This window comes from Pelmatolapia mariae, linkage group LG10_11, assembly GCF_036321145.2.
Source record: "Pelmatolapia mariae isolate MD_Pm_ZW linkage group LG10_11, Pm_UMD_F_2, whole genome shotgun sequence".
Lineage (NCBI taxonomy): Eukaryota > Metazoa > Chordata > Actinopteri > Cichliformes > Cichlidae > Pelmatolapia > Pelmatolapia mariae.
In genome coordinates, this window is record NC_086236.1 from 38,834,018 (window position 1) to 38,854,322 (window position 20,305).

Here is a 20,305-nt window from a genome sequence, read left to right on the forward strand (position 1 = left end):
ACTGTTACAGCTGTAATATCAGCGTTTGCTTCAGCTTCACTAATCCTGCAGCCGATGATTTTCCAAATGAGCAATTCTAATACTTGTGAGCTTGACTTGTCTGTGCTGGTGTCAGGAACATGTGTTCTGGGATATGAACATTGGGAGGAACAGTCTGTCAGCACTGAGTCCAGATTCTGCATATGGCAGTTTGATCATAGGGTCAAAGTGTGAGGAAGGCTCGGAGAACAACAGCTTTTGGTGGAGGCAGCATAAAAATATAGGGTAGCATAGTCCTTACTGGAAAAATGAGGCTTGTCATTAATCTCACTCAAGAAAGATATCAGTGGAAATTTTCCATCGTCTAGGACCAAGCTCCATCCTCCAAGATGGCAACACTTGCCCCACAGAGGGTTTGATCCCCTGGGTAGCAAACACCCAGGGGTCATGCTGCACTTTGCTTGATGCAGAAGTGGTGCCGTTATTGCATTCTTTACATTCTAGCATTAGTAAATTATGTGAGCACGCTGAAACGTTTATTATGGTCCTAAAATAGTGCAAAAGTTATTATTGGTAATGCAGATAATAAACGATACATTATGTAGTACAACAAACTAATGTCTTGGGTCAAAATGTAGCAGTAGTATAAAAATGTCAAATGTTAAAGCTTCAATTTTAAAACTGTATTTATTATTTTGAATACATAAATTTCAAGTTAGCAACACGTTTCAGAAATGTTAGGACAGAAGCCTGAGGGCAGCTGGGAGCTGAGGAGACCAACTACTGTAGCTGTTCAAACAAAATGTTGACCTTCTGGTGGCTGTGGCTCCGTGGCAGAGCTGGTGGTCTACCAGGTCGGCGGCTTGATGCCTGGCTCCAGCTGTCCATGTGTCAAAGAATCCTTCATGAAGATAATGAACACTGAGGTCCGCTCATGGATCTCCCATCAAAGTGTGTGTGATTGTTAAGTAAATGCGCTTTAGATAAAAGCATTGTGCGTGAATGGGTGAATGAAACGTGTAGAAAAAGTGCTTTCACAGCTCACATTGAGTAGTCCATTTATCATAATGTGCTAAAAGGTGCCCCGCCCCCATACTTTTATTTATATTTTTCCAAGATACAGTAAGAGAATTAGCAAGCAAGAAGAAAATAAACAGACAAAAAGCAAACAATGAATAAACTGAAACCTAGCAGCTTTTAAGCGTTATCACTTCTGCATTACCATTATACAGTCCACTTTATAGTGCATCAGCCAGTATCATGACTTCCAGCTTATCTTCAACAATGACAACAGTACAGAACATGTACTGTCTGACAAGGGAGAGCCGTCATCATGCTCTGCCACTATTCAACACAATAAAAGCTTTTAAAAACATTTCTGTACTTGTCATCATAAAATCTTAGTATACATAACAGTGAGTGTATTCATGTTTGGATACTGTTTAAAAATTAATGCTTTAGAAGGATTCTAGAGCTGAACCTGGTCTTGATGGCTGAGGTAGTAGGCTTGGCCTGGAGAAGCCCCTCTTTGGAAGTGCTACAGTAACTGATGGTAAGTGCACCATCCTTGCATGTGTCCTTTGTGGTGCTCATTGAAGACTGTTTTGTAGCACTTTTGGATTCATGGGCTATGTTGGTGCTGGCTCGTAAACTACTCTTCTTAATGTTCTTGCTGTTATTAGTACCCATGGCACTGTGCCTGGAAAAAGAATTGGCTGGTGGGTCAGATGTAACTGAGTTAATAGCAGCTTTAGTTACACTAGTCCTAGTAGCAGCAGCCCTGGACTCATTAGCCCTGGTAGGTGGCTTTAAGATTGTAGTGTTCTGATGTTTTTGGAGCGTTTTCTCTCTCAGGTGTTTCCATACAACCTCACTAGCAGGCATGAGGTTATAGCTAGTGCTGACATTAGTAAGGCTTTCCCTTTGATCAGAGGCCTCCAGAGCAGCTGTGCTTGCCACAGGCAGTTTTTCTATATTTCCCTTTCCCCTCTCAAGTTTCACATCTCCAACATGCCCGTATCTTTTTTCTACAACAGAGTGTTTACACATGTTCACATAATCCTCTCTAACATTGTCCCCTTTCTGCTGAATCTCGTAAATATTACTCTCCTGTGAGACATGAGCATCTTTGTCCTGAAATGTCTGGCACTCATTTGATGAGTTTTTGTCCAAGGGAACCCGATTCGGAAGGACAGGACTGGTGTCTGGTGGAAGGCCTCTCCTCCGTCTGGATAACCTCAGGACCACAGGGTTCTCATTCAGCCGTCTAGAAACTGAACGTTTATTTAAACATGGAGTTTGGCATGAATTTCTTCCTGAATTGTGGAGAATACTGAAGGTCGTGTGGATGCTATAGTATTTAGAAAGCGTTGGGTGGCGAAGGTGCTGATTGTTAGCCCGATGGTGGTTGTGATGTAGGGGGTGGTACTTGTTGCTGCTTTCCTGGGCTCTGCTTCGGGAATGGCGCCTTGATTTGTATGTATTGTTTGGCCTTGTGCCTTGTTTGTTACCAACACCAGTTCTCGGCGTTAAAGGAATGACTGACGCTACACAGGAGGTTCTTTGCTCAGAGATTTTAGTTACCTTGGCAACCTGCAACAGAGAGAAATTGTGATAGTCTGCATACTTCTGTGGATAATCATTTTTGTAGGCCTGAAGTTAGCATCACCCTGGTTTATGACGCTTAGATGTTTTGGTTAGCACAGTAACCATGCAAATTTTGTTTAAATGCATTTGGCAATATATGAAGTCAACGACGCATCCAAAGGAACAACGCCACCATCACGTGACTTTAGTGTTGGCATCACTGAGCCGTGATGACATATAGCCCAGAGATTAAAACTAAATACGTTCACACACACAGACAAGGTGAGAGACTTTCAGTCTGATCATTAATTACATTAACTCACAACTTAAATTTATAAAGGTTTTAGTCACTTTCTGGACTGTTTTTTGTTTATCAGTGTATAAGATGATGAAAGTAGGTGTCACCACTACCTGTAGGTAGATACCTTCAGTGTTTGGGATTCCTGTTTCTCTGTCCATTTATTTTAAGTGCTGATCCAACTATAGCCAACTATGGGGGAGGGGAGTACACAACAGATAGTTCCCACGTCCATCGGAGGACTGACCCATGGAGAAAAACTTGCATCCTAGCGACAATTTACATTAATTAGTGATCGTAGTTCCATCAAACTAACACTGATGTCCTTGGATTGTGGGAGGATCCGGGGAGAATTATTCAACATCTATGACACTGGGGGGAGGACCCTCCAAAACCTCCACCGTCTGTCTTGGGGATTTCTTTTTTTTTCTCACAAATGCTAATCTCAAATGCAAAAGGGGTGCACACACACTCACACACACACACGGGTGAAAAAATACTCAGATTTCCTTTGACATATAAGCTGTAGCAAAAATATACAAACACTAACACCAATATTTACTCATTCCATTGTGCACAAAAATAATGCCATGTTGGCGTATGATAACAACAAACAAAAAGGAAAACAAACAAACAAATAAATACATTATTTGTGTACACTGAAGCTGATTCATATCTTCGTTTCTATGCTGCAGACCCAGTGTTTGGACTGTTTGTATCACTCACCAGCAACTTTAACTTTAGCTCTAGATGTCGTCAGAGAGGCGACAGCTCTTTATGCATTTGTATTTAATATTGCATTTGTCAAGTTTTGTTAAATGTCACTGTGACTGTTTCAGCTGTTTGGCAGCATTGACAGCAGTGCTGTGACTGTCAAAGAGGAGCTTTATTAATCCACTCACACTCCAGTCAGTGGTCCTCTTCAGCCACCATCAGGTGCTACTGACATGGACAATGTGTCCAAGACCTTTTACTCTTGTCATTGAACTTAGTAAAAAACTGTTAACAAAGCCCAAAAGGAACAACCCCGGGTGTTAAAAGGACCTGTATGTTTATTAGTGTTTGGTTTCCATACCGATGATACAACAACACACTTTTCACACAAGCAAACGTGTAGTAAAGCATGACCAGACCTTGTTAGCCCTCTTGACATGACGTAAGTGCTGGCGAGGTCTCAGGAGGTGTATCTGAGCTCCCTCTCGCCTGTCCTCCTCCACTTCCTTCTTCTGTTGCTTCCCTTCTCTTTCATCCCTGTCCATCCTTTTCCGTGCTCGAGCTGTTAAAGGGCAGGTGGACCTGACCACAGCAGGGCTGGCAGGCCTCCTCTTCAGTGATCTGGAGTCACTGTGCACTGCAGGACAGGTACAGGAACTGAAACTATCATTTCAAATAGCAGCTAGAGTTTAAGGAGGAATAATATACTTGCAAAGAAAGATGCAATAGTTTATAAAAACATTCCCAGCAGGCGAGTACCTGTTCTTCTACATAACATCCTGATTTTCTTCTCCTCAGCTGGAGCCTTGTGACAGGAAGGCAAATGCTGACTGTCACCTGGCTCCCTGTCTCGCTTACTTGTTAAGAATGCCATGTTGCGTGGCAATGCTGCTGAACCTGAAGTGAAAAAGGAAATGGCATCATCGGGTGTGCGTGTCATGTCCCTTTTTTATTTTTAATCTCCGTAGTCTCTCACAGAGTTAAAGCTACTTCACCAAAACAGTTTAAAGAGGCAAAAAGATGCTCTGAGAAACACTGTACAGCCTGACTCTGTGCTATCAACACAGTCTAAACAACTTAGCTGCTACGAGCTAACTTCACTGTTATACTTGTCGACTGATGCTCCACTAACTGCTTTAGCAACATAATGTAACCCACATCTCCTCCAGCACTCATGCTCAACATGTGCTATGTGCATGAATACATCAGAGGGAAACTTGGGGTTAATGTCTTGCACGAGGATATTTGGCATGAAGGCCGGAGCAGCCAGGGATCGGACCATCAACCCACCAGTTAGTAGATGAGCTGTACAGGCCGGATAAAACTTTTAAAATAATTTCATTTCCTGCATCCATTTTTTTAAATGTCAAACAGGGAACTAGGAGAAGCGGCAAAGGCAGGACAAACCAAGGATAGGCTGGAAATGACTACAACTGCAACAACATCAGGTTGTGTTGCTCGGAATAAATCAGAATATATTCTGTATGGTGGTGAATTATGTGAGTAGCGTATTTTTCTGTTAAAAGTGTGGAAAAAGACGAGTAAGCAGACAGAGAGCTGGAAACAGGCAGTGTGCCCTCTCTCTCTCTGCTGATATGAGTGAATAGAGCTTAGTCTCAGTTTTTTCCTCACTTTCTCTCATGATGGTAATTATTCAAGTAACATATCTGCATATTATTTATATGATGATTATATGAATAATATACAATATTTATGTGATTAATGTGTAATGAATAGAAGCAGAAGTATCAAACAATCATGCTGTAATTACAAGGCCCAGCCCAAATGAGGGGAAAATGGGAATCCTTGCCTAGAAGCAGCTACATTCCCTTGCACTGATTTATTTGGCACCACTGACAAAAAATGAGGTTACACTCTTTGTTGATGGCTTAAGCTAATGCAAGAGGGTTCACAGAGGGAACGCCAACAGATACAATTAACACCCACAAGCTGCCCCACACAGCCCATCTTATTTGAACCGGACCAGTGAAACTAAGTTCAGTTATGTCACAGTCTTTCTACTTTATAAACAAATGCTTCATTCATTCAGCATAACTCTTTGGGCTTAAATTTAAAGAAATAAATGTGTAAAATTACAGAAATCGGACAGACAGACAGATAGATGACTACAGGGTGGGCCATTTATATGGATACACCGTAATAACATGGGAATAGTTGGTGATATTAAAGTCCTGTTTGTGGCACATTAGTATATGTGAGGGGGCAAACTCCTCAAGATGGGTGGTGACCATGGTGGCCATTTAGAAGTCGGCCATCTTGGATACAACTTTTGTTTTTTCAATAGGAAGAGGGTCATGTGACACATCAAACTTATTGGTAATGTCACAAGAAAAACAATGGTGTGCTTGGTTTCAATGTAACTTTATTCTTTCATGAGTTATTTACAAGTTTCTCTTTGTTCACAGCCATTGACATGTCGAAGAGGTTAACACGTGAGGAGCGGATCGAAATTGTGTTGATATCTGGTGAACGCAGTAACCGGGTCATTGTAGCAGATTTCAATGCAAGACACCCTACGAGACCACCCATCTCCCACGCTACAGTCAGCAAACTGCTTGCTAAGTAGGGCTGCCACGATTAGTCGACTAGTCACGATTACGTCGACTATCAAAATCGTCGACGACTGATTTAATAGTCGACGCGTCGTTTGAAGCTTTGTAAGACCACAAAAGCCGCAGGAATAAGTAGTAGGATTTAAGAGTGTAATAACGGACTGAAACAGAAGATGGCAGCACTGCATGTACAAGGATGCCAGCTGCCGTTAAACTCCGAAGAAGAAGAAGTAGCTCTATCCCAGAATTCATAGCGCAGCCCAGCTCAGTTTCCAACAATGGCGGCAGCTAGTTAGTTTTAATATTACTCTTATTATTCTTTCTGGGTCACAAAATAAATGTTTAACATATTTTCAGGCGAGAATGTAGCTGTGTAAACCTCAAATATCTGCTCAGTTTATCAAGACACCACATATTTTCAAAAGCGCTCCGAAGTTTTCGGAGACGTCTGTTACCCACTAGCTTGATAGCTAGCCGGGGGCAAGGCTCACTAGAGCCCGTGAGAACACCGGACTCCCGGCAAATCGTTTTCAAACCCACCGCCGTCTTTCGCTACTCAGGTTAAAAGTGATATATAAGTCACTTAGATAACTTAAAAATGTTATTGTTTGGCTTTTTTTTTTAGTATTTTATTTGTTCCTGAGTAAATCGGTTTGGCTGAGGTTAAAGTTATAGTTTTTACACAGCTGAATAAACGTCAAGCAGACAGCTGATTATCAGAAGTGTGAGATGCTGGAGAATATACTCCGGTGTCCTGTTACATTTTAGATAGCAAGGAGCAGACGGCTGAGTTTATTAAACTCCACTGAAACAATCTGCAAATTTCATTAAAATTTAATAAACTATCATCTTGTCTTTATTTTTAGTTAGAACATACCTGAAACACCTAAAGCTGTAAGCTAATGATAGTTATATAAGAGCAGATGCACGCTGGTGCAATAAGCTGTACATTTTACTTCCAATGGATGCATGACCTGATTAGTCGACTAATCGCAAAAATAATCGGTGACTAGTTGACTATCAAAATAATCGTTTGTGGCAGCCCTAATGCTAAGTTTCGTGAAACTGGTTCAGTGTTGGATTTGCTAAAATGTGGACGCAAGAAAACTGTCACTAATGAAGAAACATCAGTGGCTGTCCTAGCTTCATTCAGCAAGAGCCCACAGCGTAGCACTCGCCGCATGTCACTGGAGAGTGGCATTAGTCGAACATCCCTTCGGCGGATATTAGCTACTCACAAATCGCACCCTTACAAACTCCAGCTACTGCAGCATCTCAACGAGGATGACCCAGATCGGCGCACAGAATTTGCAGAATGGGCAAAACAAAAATTGGAACAGGACCCTCAGTTCACGCAGAAGATTTTGTTCAGTGATGAGGCAAACTTTTATGTGAATGGTGAAGTTAACAAACAAAACCACCGCTATTGGTCTGACACTAACCCACATTGGATGGATCCCTCCAAGACTGTTGGAACAACAAAAGTGATGGTTTGGTGTGGTATATGGGGTACAACGATAGTGGGTCCATTCTTCATCAATGGAAACCTCAAGGCCACTGGATATTTGAAATTGCTACATGATGATGTGTTTCCCTCTTTATGCACTGAAGCTGGCACGTTCCCTGAGTTTTTCCAGCAAGATGGTGCACCACCACATTATGGGTGCCAGGTCCGAGCATTCCTAGATGAACAGTTTCCTGGAAAGTGGATTGGTCGTCGTGGGCCAGTTGAACGGCCCCCAAGGTCTCCCGATCTGACCCCCTTAGACTTTTATCTTTGGGGTCATCTGAAGGCAATTGTCTATGGTGTGAAGATACGAGATGTGCAGCACCTGAAACTACGGATACTGGATGTCTGTGCTGGCATTTCTCCTGCGGTGTTGCTATCAGTGTGTGAAGAGTGGGAGAAGAGGGTTGCATTGACAATCCAACACAATGGGCAGCACATTGAACACATTTTATAAGTGGTCAGAAACTTGTAAATAACTCCTGAAAGAATAAAGTTACGTTGAAACCAAGCACACCATTGTTTTTCTTGTGACATTACCAATAAGTTTGATGTGTCACATGGCCCTCTTCCTATTGAAAAAACAAAAGTTGTATCCAAGATGGCCGACTTCTAAATGGCCACCATGGTCACCAAACATCTTGAGGAGTTTGCCCCCTCACATATACTAATGTGCCACAAACAGGACTTTAATATCACCAACTATTCCCATTTTATTACGGTGTATCCATATAAATGGCCCACCCTGTAGATCTCTCTCTCAGGCTGCTGAGGGCTGCAGTCCTTCTTCCTAATCTCCATGTGCTTACAATTATGTCCAAAGTTAGTTAGACAAAGAAAGTATTTTTGTTGATATGTGCCTGAAGTGCAGACTTTCAGATTTAATTCAGTGGGTTTAAAAAAAATCGATATGACATCATATGATATGATATGCTGATTCAAATGGTATTTACAGCTTTCATTGTAAATGAGGCCAAAGGGATCTTTGTGCATTCGGCTGTAATACCAAAATAAACCCATTAGAGAGTTACCAAAGAGCTTAGGAGCAGTCAGATCTACATTCTCAAAAAGGTGAATCGTGGCCAGCTCAGCAACATCAAAAGGCTTGGACACCACAGAAAAAACCAACGTGGATGATACAGAGACACAAATATACTGCTAGGCTCAGAGTTCGAACGACCCATCGTCCAATTAGTAGATAACATCCTCAGCTGCAGCCACCCCTGTGCACAGCCTGGTCACGTATGAGCAGCTTCCGTGTTTTCAGCTTACCTCTTAAACAGAGAAAAGACAAAAAGTCCTCAGTCTTAGGGCGACGTTTGGCCAGACAGGTGACTACAGCCAGGCTGTGGGAGTGGGTATTCTGTGCCGACGTCATCAGCACTAATGGTCCTGGAGAGCTGGGTGGGGACTGAGCAAACTTTCTCTGTGCGTGCAGCCGTGGTCTGCATACATACATCAAGTCAAATCAAACAAACTGAGCTCAGTGCATTTATTAATAACGCAACAAACATTTAATCTTAATATCTAGTAAGCCACAGTTCAGTGGTGACAGAGACTTTAAATGAATTTAGTTCTCAAAGTGAATTTCATTTTCTTGATGAAACGCAATGACAGGATTAGTTTTAGAAACTGTTGTGTTGTTGTACACAGATGGGAGCAAATCACAAAGTATAAATATTCATCTGTTGCACCAACTCACGTTCAGTGAGTGATACAGCATCACTCGAGTTGATGTGCATGTCATGCAAAGGCAGATGAGTGTATACTTTTGGCAACACTGTGTTTATTAAAATCTATTCAAACCTCTTGGGATGTGATTTTTATTTAAAAATCAGCTTCTGATGTTGGAACATCACAAGTTTGAGAAGCACTGCTGTATGACAGTACGAGCATTTTGTCCATCACAGGAATAATCACAACACACACAAAAACACACTCGTGCCTACCTGTTTTTGGCACAATCATCTTCATCACCACGATTACTGGTAGGATGGCGTTGTTGCGTCTGTAAGGACCAACTCCAGCTTGGACCAGCTGCCCGATGCTTGATCATAGTGTTAACTACAGAGCCTTAAGAGAACAGGCACAAGCCCAGCTGTGTGAGAACTGACCTCCACCTACAGTATCATGACAATCAAAGTAATAACACATGATGACCTAGAGTCATACGCTTGTTGTGTTACTCACCGCTTGTTGTGGTGTGCGACCTCAGAGTCCTGGCTGAGAGAGCAGCTCTCAGTGGCGTCTTTGTGTTTTTAGATCTGCACATGTTGTTCAGTGAGTGTGTGTGTTGAGCAGTGTGTGTATGTTTTGTATATTTTGAGTTCTGCAGCGACAGCGTGTTTTGTGTTTTATTTGAGCGTAGTGTCCTGGTAGAAGACCTCTTCTGGTCCGTGCAAGTACGCTGCAGAGTGTGTGCAACTTTCCTTTTACACATTTTCGTCTGAGTTTGTGTGTTCCGTAGTATCCGAGTACATTTACTTTCTGGAGAGTGCGAGGCCCAAGTCAAGTGAGCTGTCTGCCGTTTGTTTGTGTGTTCAGTGTGTAGGCGCTTTGAAACGTGCATGTTTTGTGCAGTATGTGTGTTCTTCTGTGTGTATGTATTTAGTGGTCTGCATGTGAGTCTTTGTTGCTGCGTGTGCATGTTTTTTCTTGCTTGTGTTTTCTTGTGTGTATTAGGTTTTGTCAGTGTCTTTTGCAGAGCATGTGAGTGTGTGTTTTTTGACTTGCGTTCATGTGGACACTTGTGTATGTGTGAGTGAGTGTGTGCAGCACGGTGTTTGTCTCTGTATTCCCTGAGAGAAAGGAAGAGAACTTTGCGGACCAGACGTTCTTCACACCACGGCATCCCGTCACTGATGTCCTGCACCACAAAAACAGTGTCTTCACATTTAGTTCCACATATTTTGGGGCATCAACACAATTTTTATTTTATCTGTTTACTAAAACGTATTGATGTTACAGGTACAAGTGAAATGTTTGATGAACCATCCTGAAATCTGAAACATATTTGGCCAGTGGGGAACATTCTGCTAACTGTGACGTCTCTGACTAGTCTGAAACTGAGTTATGTGGGGATTTACTCAAATACACTTTTCAATTCAATTTATACAGCCCTAAATCACAACAACAGTCGCCTCAAGGCGCTTTATATTGTACAGTAGATCCTACAATAATACATACAGAGAAAAACCCAACAATCATATGACCCCCTATGAGCAAGTACTTTGGCGACAGTGGGAAGGAAAAACTCCCTTTTAACAGGAAGAAACCTCCGGCAGAACCAGGCTCAGGGAGGGGCGGGGCCATCTGCTGTGACCTGTTGGGGTGAGAATCCGATAATCCGATAATCCGATAATCCGAACAAACTAGCAAGTCTACCTCTGAAAAGCTCAGAAAGTGGCCCAGTCAGGTTCAGACTTAAATCAAATTGAGATGCTTTGGTTTCGGTGTTCATGCCGAAAAAGCCCTCCAATGAAGAGAGCCAAAATCCTTCCACAGCCAAGTGAAAAGACTAATTGCCTCAGACCTGATTGCAGTTCTTGCTGCTGAGGATGGCACAACCAATGTTTAGGTTTCAGGTGCAATAACTTTTTCCTCCGTTAATAAATCAAATTATTATTTAAAAACTGCATTTTGGATTTACTTATATCATCTTTGTCTAATATTAAAATTTCTTTGATGATCTGAAACAAAAAAAAGTAATCAGGAAGAGGCCACATACACGTACGTACACTTTAAAGAGGAAAGACATTTTACTTACATATCTTTTTCTGATGACATTCCGTTTGGGTCTGTCTGTACTCATATTGCTCAGCAGAAAGCCTCTGTGTTTTGCCTGTGCTATGTTTTCACTGCAGGTGCTGGAATAAACATTCGTCTGCTTCTTTCTAGATGAGAAGAATTAAGAAATGCTCCAATTAAAAAAAGCCATTGGACAGGGCCGCAGTAGAGAGTCACAGTATTCAATATGACTTCAAGTCATTTTAAAATCAGTCCATTTTGTGGCGCAAAGTCACTCATGGTGTGCAAAACCACCAGAAGTTAGTCAAGAAACAGTCGTCTAAAGGAGCAGTGAATCTCACTGGAGACACAGCAGTACTGCGTCTATCTGATGACACAGGTGAGCCAGCAAAAGCACACTGATTACTCTTCAATACCTGAGGGTTAAAGATTTAATTAGGATAAATTAGACAGCCTGGTTCAAATATAATTCCTAGTGCAGATTGCGTGGAATAAGACATGCAATTGCCACGGAAACAGCCAATACTTCAATAGACATGAAGTTGTGCTGAGATCTAGACTTGTAGTCCTAAACCAAGACCAAGACAATACCAAGACAGACCGAGTCAAGACCAAGACAAAGTCGAGACGAGACCAAGACCGAGACAAAAAAGTCTTTAAACTGCAGCCAAATGCTGCTTCGTTTACGGGTGTCGGGCATATTTATGTGTTTTTGCTTTCGCACAGCCCTCCTCACCGCTGTCTACTGTCTCACTCACTGAGAGGACAGACGCACGCTCCACTTGACTGTCGCGTCTCTCACCCTCTCTGTTTTTCACATAATGATATGATCCTATATCCTCGCATGTGATTGGCCACAGTATGGAGGGATTGGAGCATAGCTGAGCCACTGTGTGAGAGCTGAGCAGCAAAAGGAAATTAAGTGAGGAGCCGGCTCTCGCTCAATGGGAGTCGGCTCTTCTGATTCACTACTAAGCACTCTCTAAGCACGGCTCTTAGAGCTGATGCTTTTGCGCATGACACATTATCGAACGTTACGTAGTGTGTCGTGGATACTGTTGACTCCAAATCTCCCGACCACTATGTCGATCTGAGACAGCAAGAGCGAGACAGCGAGACCAAGACAAGACCAAGACCACCCAACTCTACTGTGAAGATGAACATCTCTGTCTGATCAAGCCATCCTAATCATAATAACTACGACCCTAATTGTCACAGGTCCGTTTTCTCGTGTAAGTGAAATTGACAAATAAATTTATAATTCATGATGAAGTTATTAAAAACATCAGGGTGACAGGCTGTAAACATGAAATCATGCAGCTGCTCAGAGTGTTGTCAGGCTGCAGGACGGTCGCTCTCCATTTTTCCTCTCACATGGTCTACTTCTGACAGGAAGTAACCATGGTTACAGGAGGATGCTCTCAAACCCTCGTGGTCTAAAAGATCTCAGGTTATTGATGCAAAATCAAACTGTACCCCAGCACTAAAACCTCATAAAAGAACCATACTGTATCAGATGCGCGTAATTTCTAGGGGGTTAGGGGGGTTATGAACCCCCCAATAATCAGACCCAACCGATATAACCCCCCAATAAAATTATGAATTATCTTGCATAAATAAGCTGTTGATTTTCTTTACTCATTTCAGTTATTACCAGCAAAATAAAAAATAGCTGCATGTTTAACCATCTGGGAATTTACCCAGATTTATTTATTTATTTATTTATTTAGACAGAGATCTTGACCCCCCCAATGTTCAGCACAAAGTTACGCCGATGTACTAAATGGATGTATTACTGCAGTAACCTTAATAATACTGGCTTTTTTTAACGAGGTCAATCGATCACAATGTGTGCACTATGTCACTGACGTTATTTCCTTTTTATAAGTAAAAAATGAAGCATTCTTGAGTGTGCTTTATGTAATTTCACTGTCTACATTTTGCTGTGCTATTCAAACATATGGATGTTTGTGTATTCAGCACATGCCACAGATGCAAAGGTTAATGTACTATATTATGTTCCATGTTCAATGAGGACTGATGAACTCTAGATGCTACACAGAACTATGTGATCCAAATCAGATGTAGATAAATACGGTGCAGTGACAAAAACAGTGTATAAGGAGGGTGATTATTAAAGTGCTCTAAAAATAAAATACTGCAAAATGAAACAAAGCGTAAATTAACTAACTAAGAGGTGAGCATAAAAAAGACTAGCAAGCAGCCACACAGTCTAAAAGGAGCCATTATGGCCGAATAAAAGCAAGAGCTATGAGGCTACTGACCAAAGTGCTTAAAGCACACACAGGTTGATACAGCACTTTTAATATTATATTACTGTGTGGTCCATTTGCTGTTAAAAATGCTTATATTGATGAACTGCAGCAGCTGTGTTACTTTCAGTAGTTCATGTTTAACATCTTCATATTTTTATAATATCACAATTTTAACTTCCTTTGTAAAACCGGTTAATTTGCAGGGTTAGTCCATGTATGTGACTGGTCAAATCTGCCAGTGCTGCCCCTTTCATAGGACCATCCACATGACTGGTTTGGAAAACGTGGCTCGAGCTATCGAGCTGATAAACTCTTGGACCACTTATCCTGATTGCCAGTGTCAGGAAAGTGAAGCCAGACAGAGGAAAGTTATCCTGGCTATGTTCAACCTGCTTTGTAGTGCAGGGACCAGAGGAACCAGGCCAGCATGCTGTTGTTGTTCATTGACTTGCAGCTTGAGACCTGACTCAAGTCAAGTTTGAAAATGATTTCAAATGTAAATAATCCTAGCAGCGGATGTCTGTCTCCTTCTGGGCTATCTGCAGTATATTTCTATATCTAGTCCTGTCCTGTGTACTTGCACACACCTTGTCTCAGCCAACATGTTTACAAGCTCTAATGAACGGGTGAAACTGGAAATATGGTAGGATATGACAGAGCATACTAAAGACCTATGTGGTAAGAGGTTGTAGGGACAGTAGGACTCAGAGTACAAACAAAGCTCCATTCAGCTGACTTTCATTATTTTGCCAGCATTTCATGTGGGTTATAGCGTTTTGTTCAATTTAGAAAGGCTTTCAGAGACAGCATATTGATACTGCCAAGTCAGTACATTAATTTAAACTCAATAGCTTACAGTGGGGATTATGAAATATGAATCAAATAATATCTCCCAACCCCACTACTGTAACCTCTCACTAAACTTCTGTCCTCGCTTAACACAAGAGCCTAGCTGTACTGTACAAGAGTACAAATGCATTCAGACAGATTTACAGCAACCATTACCCCAGGCTCAAGTTTGTTTCTTATAATGGAGGTAGCTAACCTAAGGCAGTTAAACCATCATGTGATTATGCTGTAATTAATTCTCTCATTAGCAGCAATAACACCGGGCACTGCTCTAGAATCCCCGCGGAAAGGACTAGAGATGGCACGATACCACTTTTTTTTATGTCTGCTACTGATATCATAAATTTGATCTGATATCTGCCGATATGACTCCGATATGGTGCATTTTATAATCAATAAAACTGTTTTTTATAAATATCTTGCTGCCATTTGTTCATAGTCAAGTTTTAACCCCCCCCCCCCCCCCCCCCCCAAAAAAAAGCTACTCTGTTATAACTGTATGCAAAAAATACACTGCACCCAAAATATTTCATAGTTCAGCAATACTGATCAATCTAATAAACTTAAACCTGCACCATCCTCCCTATTCTGGTATTTTAAAGAGTACTTAATAGAAAAATTAAACAACCTAACTAATAGGGTTGCCTACGATGACCTGGATGACTGAGAACCTTCACAGACATTATTATTATTATTATTTTTTTTTTTTTTTTATTTCTCTCCGATATCCGATCCAGTAATTTAGGTCACTATCGGACCGATACCGATACGTAATATCGGATCGGTCCATCCCTAGAAAGGACCACGCTTTGTGTCTCACTCACTGATTTTGCACTTCATGTAATCCTACCACCTACACTCACTCAGCACCTGTAACAAACCACACATGCAGTGTGCAGTACAACATGCTGCAAATAGCCGAGTACCGGCCTGCAGTCCTCTGGCTTCTCCCACACCCTGACACGGACACTCCCGTGCAGCTACAGCGGGAACTAACATGCGCGGGTGGATGGATTTATTTCTGAGGCGCTTCCAGCCCTGACGACTGAGCAGTCTACGGATCATTAAACAAACGCAGATGACCGAACAATACACAATGTGTCTCCCACTGAGCATGTTCCCTTTAACAAAGCAGGCATTAATAAAAGAGATCACGCACCCCATCCAGGATCCCCGGCCTGCAGTATGGACACATCTAGGACCTGAAAGAACGGCACACAGACCAGCTCACAGCTTCACCGACTAACAGCAGCTCATGTCAACTGTCCCCCCGCTCCCCTGGGCTGTTATTCCCGTAGAGCTGGTGCTTGGAGTCGGCCCCTGCACGGCTCCTCAGCGCAGTGAGGAAGCACCGACTGCGGTCATGTGAGCCGCAGTTACCAGACAGGCTAGAGCCGCTGAACCGAGAGTCGCGTCAGCAGACGCTCAGAACGCAGTCGTCACGTGGTTCAGTGGGGTTCAGTGTGAGTTTCCGTCCCTTTTCACGTGGGTCATATGTTGATTTGTTTTTAACAGGTTCCTCGCAGCGCTTATCCTCTCTCCCACGTACAATCATACAATTTTATAGTTTTAACCGTATTTAATAAAGGAAAGCTTTATTACATGTTTAATTTTATTTTGTATTAACATTAAACCCATTTTAACTGACTGTATGCCTACGGCTCTGTCCTATTGAAATAGGTACCTACCACCCCATATGGAAAATATATCTATAAATCTTATAAAGTTTGTATCTGTTTTGTGTGAAACTTGTATGAAAAGCATACAAGAGTGAAAACAGATATAAGATCCCTTGAAAAATTATATAAATGAAACTTGTATGTTTTGGATACTTCCTAAAACAATATATGAAAGCAATGAGAAAGTGGCCACTTTCATGAGTAAATCATATAAGCCTTCTATGATTCACTATATGAAGTAGGCCACATCTGATGCAAGTCTTTTATAAGTTTTTACTATTTCTTCTCCATATGGGACGGGTCACACTGTGGTTATTAAGACAAATGTGATTGTCACAAATGTGACAATGTGCATTTTGGCCTGTGTGCTGAGATGCTGCATATATTTTGTCATACTATGGTGGGCAGTGCTCGCTATTATACTGCTGTGTGTTGGTGGTGCAGTGTGACAGACAAAAACACCAAGCAGCTGGACAAGCTGGTGAAAAAAAGCCAGCTCAGTGCTTGGCAGGAGGCTTGCTGGTCTTACATAGGACTGTGGTGGAGACCCACAAAGCCCCAAATGAAGTCTCTCTATCTTACACATTTAACTTAGCTTAAAAAAAAAGTTTTTTTTCTGTTCATCCTGTATTTATTGCACTTTTATTCCCAATTTTAACATTGTTTTTGTTGTTTATTATTGTGTTTGCAGTCACATGGTTTTATTATCCATACTCGCAAAAGTCATACTTTTGCGACTTCGGAAAAAACCGCCGTAAAAAAAAACAAAAAACTACTTAACTTGCGAGATACCGCCTCTGTCCGCCGATCCAGCAATTTGAATTCTTTGCATTTCAGGATACTGTTCTGTAATAAACGGTAAGCATTATACATATTGTCCTTGCAACACTGGAATTTCATAATTGAATGAATCGCTTGGCTTGCAAAAGTATGACGTCACAACACTGTGATTGGTCACTTGCAATGTTGAACCTGGAACAACATTTATTATAATGATGCGGGAACAACACCAACATGATGATATCAGATCATCCTTCTTTGATGCAGAACACCTGATTATTCTGTAAATAGATTTAAATGGCAGTATAAAAAATCGCCTGATGCCTTTGCTGCATTTTTAGGTGAATAGTACCATATAGCTTTGTTGTTTGCAAAATTTGTGCATAAGTTTTAGAAATGTACAATTTCTATTTCCATTTCAAGTTATGAAAATGATTCATTAATCATGTTTGTGGTTTTACAGTAAAAAATATAACTTTTTTCTACTCGGATTTTAAATTTTTTCTCTGAATTTAGATCAATTGTGCTAATATAGTATGTCAAAATGAAAAAAACAACTCCAATTTCAGATATTTGAGGTTGTGCTGAAAATAATGATACCAAACAAGGCAAGATAAACAGTTTTTAAAGGTGAAATATAGAGGTAGAATCAAAAGTAGTCAGAAACGGCAAATTATACCCTGGACCCCAGAGGGTTAATGTTATTTCTTTAAGTACTCTGCAGCTCTCCTGGCTTCTTCAAGGACAGTCAGAGCTTTTCTCTGGATATTGGCTGCCTTTTTTCTGTTCCCTGTCAAGATGATACCACACTGCTTCAAAAATGTTAAGGTGCAACAAAGAGTGCAGTGTTCAGATAAACAGATAAATAGACAACAGACTGTATAGATTTAGCATAATATATGAATCATTTATTTGAATAATCCAAGTATGCAAACTAAAAATCCCAGGAGAGCTTATGAGACCACAAACAATGTTGAGGTCCAGTTCACAGACACAGGTTTGCAGAGGTGAAGCCTAGAGGACAGCTGGCAGCTACAACCATGTATGTCAGCACCCACTTGTCACAAAGTGTCACGGCTGGGGGCAGCAGTCGTGTAGTGAAGTGAAGGAGGACCCAGGTTGCAGACAGCGGCGGTGATGCGAGTGAGTTTATTTACAGTGAACGATAAATAACAAAGGCGAGAGCAGAACTAAACATAAACCTAAACTGGGGAAAACTAATAATAAACAAAACCCGAAACCATAACTCACAAAATCACATGTAGGGGAAAACATAAGGAGGTTACAGCGGATGAAGAGCAGCGGATGAAGAGCAGGGAATGAAGAGCAGAATGGAGAGCAGAGAGACGCAGAGATGACCAAATAACACAGACGAACCGACTATGAACACAGGTAACCAGACACTATGGCTGTATCCCAATTCAGGGTCTGCAGCCTTAAAGGCTGCATTTTAAGGCCGATTACGTCACAGCGGCGCGCCGAAGGCTGTCCCAATTCAAAGGCTGCTCGAAATGCGGCCCTGAAATGCGGCCTTCATTTCCCTGAATTTTAAGGCTGTGGCGATGTAGACTTCGGCCGTTTCTCAATTCTCAAGTACGTGAGTACGTACTCGCGTTCTCGGCGAGTACGTACTGGCCGAGAACGCACGGGAGTACGGACTCGCCGAGAACGCGAGCACGGACTCGTGATTTGTACAATTGGAACACCAGCGTACGTGATGATGTCACAGGTCCGGAGTTTCTGCTGCCGTCCCCTCTTAATTTAACTGTGAGTAACATGTTATGAAGCTCAGCTTTAATCACAGCCAAACCGGTTTACTCAGGAACAAATAAAACACTGAAATAAACCAAACATTAACATTTAGAAGTGATCTAAGTGACTTATATATCATTGTTAACCTCAGTAGTGAAACCTCTATTAATAAAAATAGTGTACATGTACATACGTGTACATACCTTAATAAAAACAAGCAGGTGAGATGTTAGAACGCTTTTATTTCTATTCTAGTGGACATTTAATACAATAGACAGCTGCTGGGGTTTGTTCAACCTGAGTAGCGAAAAGACCGCGGGCGGGGGGGGGGGGGTGAAAACGATGTGCCGGGAGTCCGCTGTTCTGGACGAAATGCATTCTGGGATATTTAGCTGTACCAAGTCCACACCGATGCATGCTCGATAAAACGGGCGGAGCGAGAACACATCCGGGACTTTTTCGCGTTCTCGGCTTGATGCGTACTTCGAATTGGAACAGTACTTGGTCTCCGACTGATGACGTATCACGAGTACACGAGAACGCAAGTACGCACAAGTACGCATATTGAGAAACGCCCTTCGTGGCCCAACATATCCCACAATTCATAGCGCGGCAGTCACTGTGGATAATTTTGCCGCAGACGGCAGAAGCGTAGCGGCCGAAGAGTAAACTGTTAAACGTAAGTACTGAATATTATGTCACTTATTTATGTGCAAATGTTTAATAATGAGGAACATTAAAACATACTGTTGGCCACATGTCGGCAAAGTTATTTGCCATTAGCGATGTTTGTACTTTCAGCATTTACTTGGTTTTAAAGCCTTTAAAATATAATAATACAATAGCTGACTTTAATCCTACAGAGAATGTGATGATTTTATGGATAATTAAAGTCAGTCATATATCCACAAACACAACAAGCTGAAAGTCAGTGATGCTGCTCGGTTTGCAGTCCTGAATATCACGGCACAAGCAGGATTCACTGCACTGTTAATGTTAGCTATGTTATATTGCTGCCTCTGTTCGGTGGTGTCGAGCCAAACGGACTTTAACGTGTGTTTGAACGAGCTGACGGTTCACTCGTTAAGCTGAAAGAAAGATGCTTTAATCACAGGAGTCACACATGTGTCCACTGTACCATCTGGGAACTCTTCTTGTTTAGCACTCGTAATAACACAAACACTAAATCCTCCTTCTCTTGTGCTGTTTTGTAGCAGTGTATACACCTGAGACTGTCACCTGTCTGTCTGTCCTGCACTCTCTCTCTGTTTCTTTCTCTCTGATTGTGGAATAAAAGTGTGAACATGTGTTTATAAGTTACACTTGTGTTTGAATCCTGCAGCTTATCACACATTTGATTTCCATGTGTGACAACTGCAAGTGTCCAGAGTGAGGACAGACTGAGGGACCCACTGCTGCACATCATCTGTGAGGCTTTGCACCCCTGATGATCCACCAGGACAAACTCAGCAGTGTGTGAGGAAGAGGAGGAGGAAGAGCCAGCAGCAGCTGACAGATGGAGAGAATAGACAGACTGTTCCCTGTTTGTGAAGGACTGCTAGGAA

At 41.8% G+C, this 20,305-nt stretch overlaps 1 protein-coding gene across 1 annotated transcript; it reads right to left on the minus strand.

Annotated features, from left to right (window-relative positions):
• Window positions 1-647: 647 nt before the first annotated feature.
• LOC134636974 (uncharacterized) lies at window positions 648-15,932 on the minus strand. Its single transcript, XM_063487260.1, has 8 exons — window positions 15,689-15,932; window positions 11,424-11,550; window positions 9,848-10,523; window positions 9,607-9,730; window positions 8,930-9,102; window positions 4,337-4,474; window positions 3,997-4,214; window positions 648-2,571 (listed from the first exon to the last, which is right to left on the minus strand). The coding sequence occupies exons 1-8, from the start codon at window positions 15,691-15,693 to the stop codon at window positions 1,429-1,431; spliced, it is 2,604 nt and encodes an 867-aa protein (XP_063343330.1). The 5' UTR covers window positions 15,694-15,932; the 3' UTR covers window positions 648-1,428.
• Window positions 15,933-20,305: the final 4,373 nt, after the last annotated feature.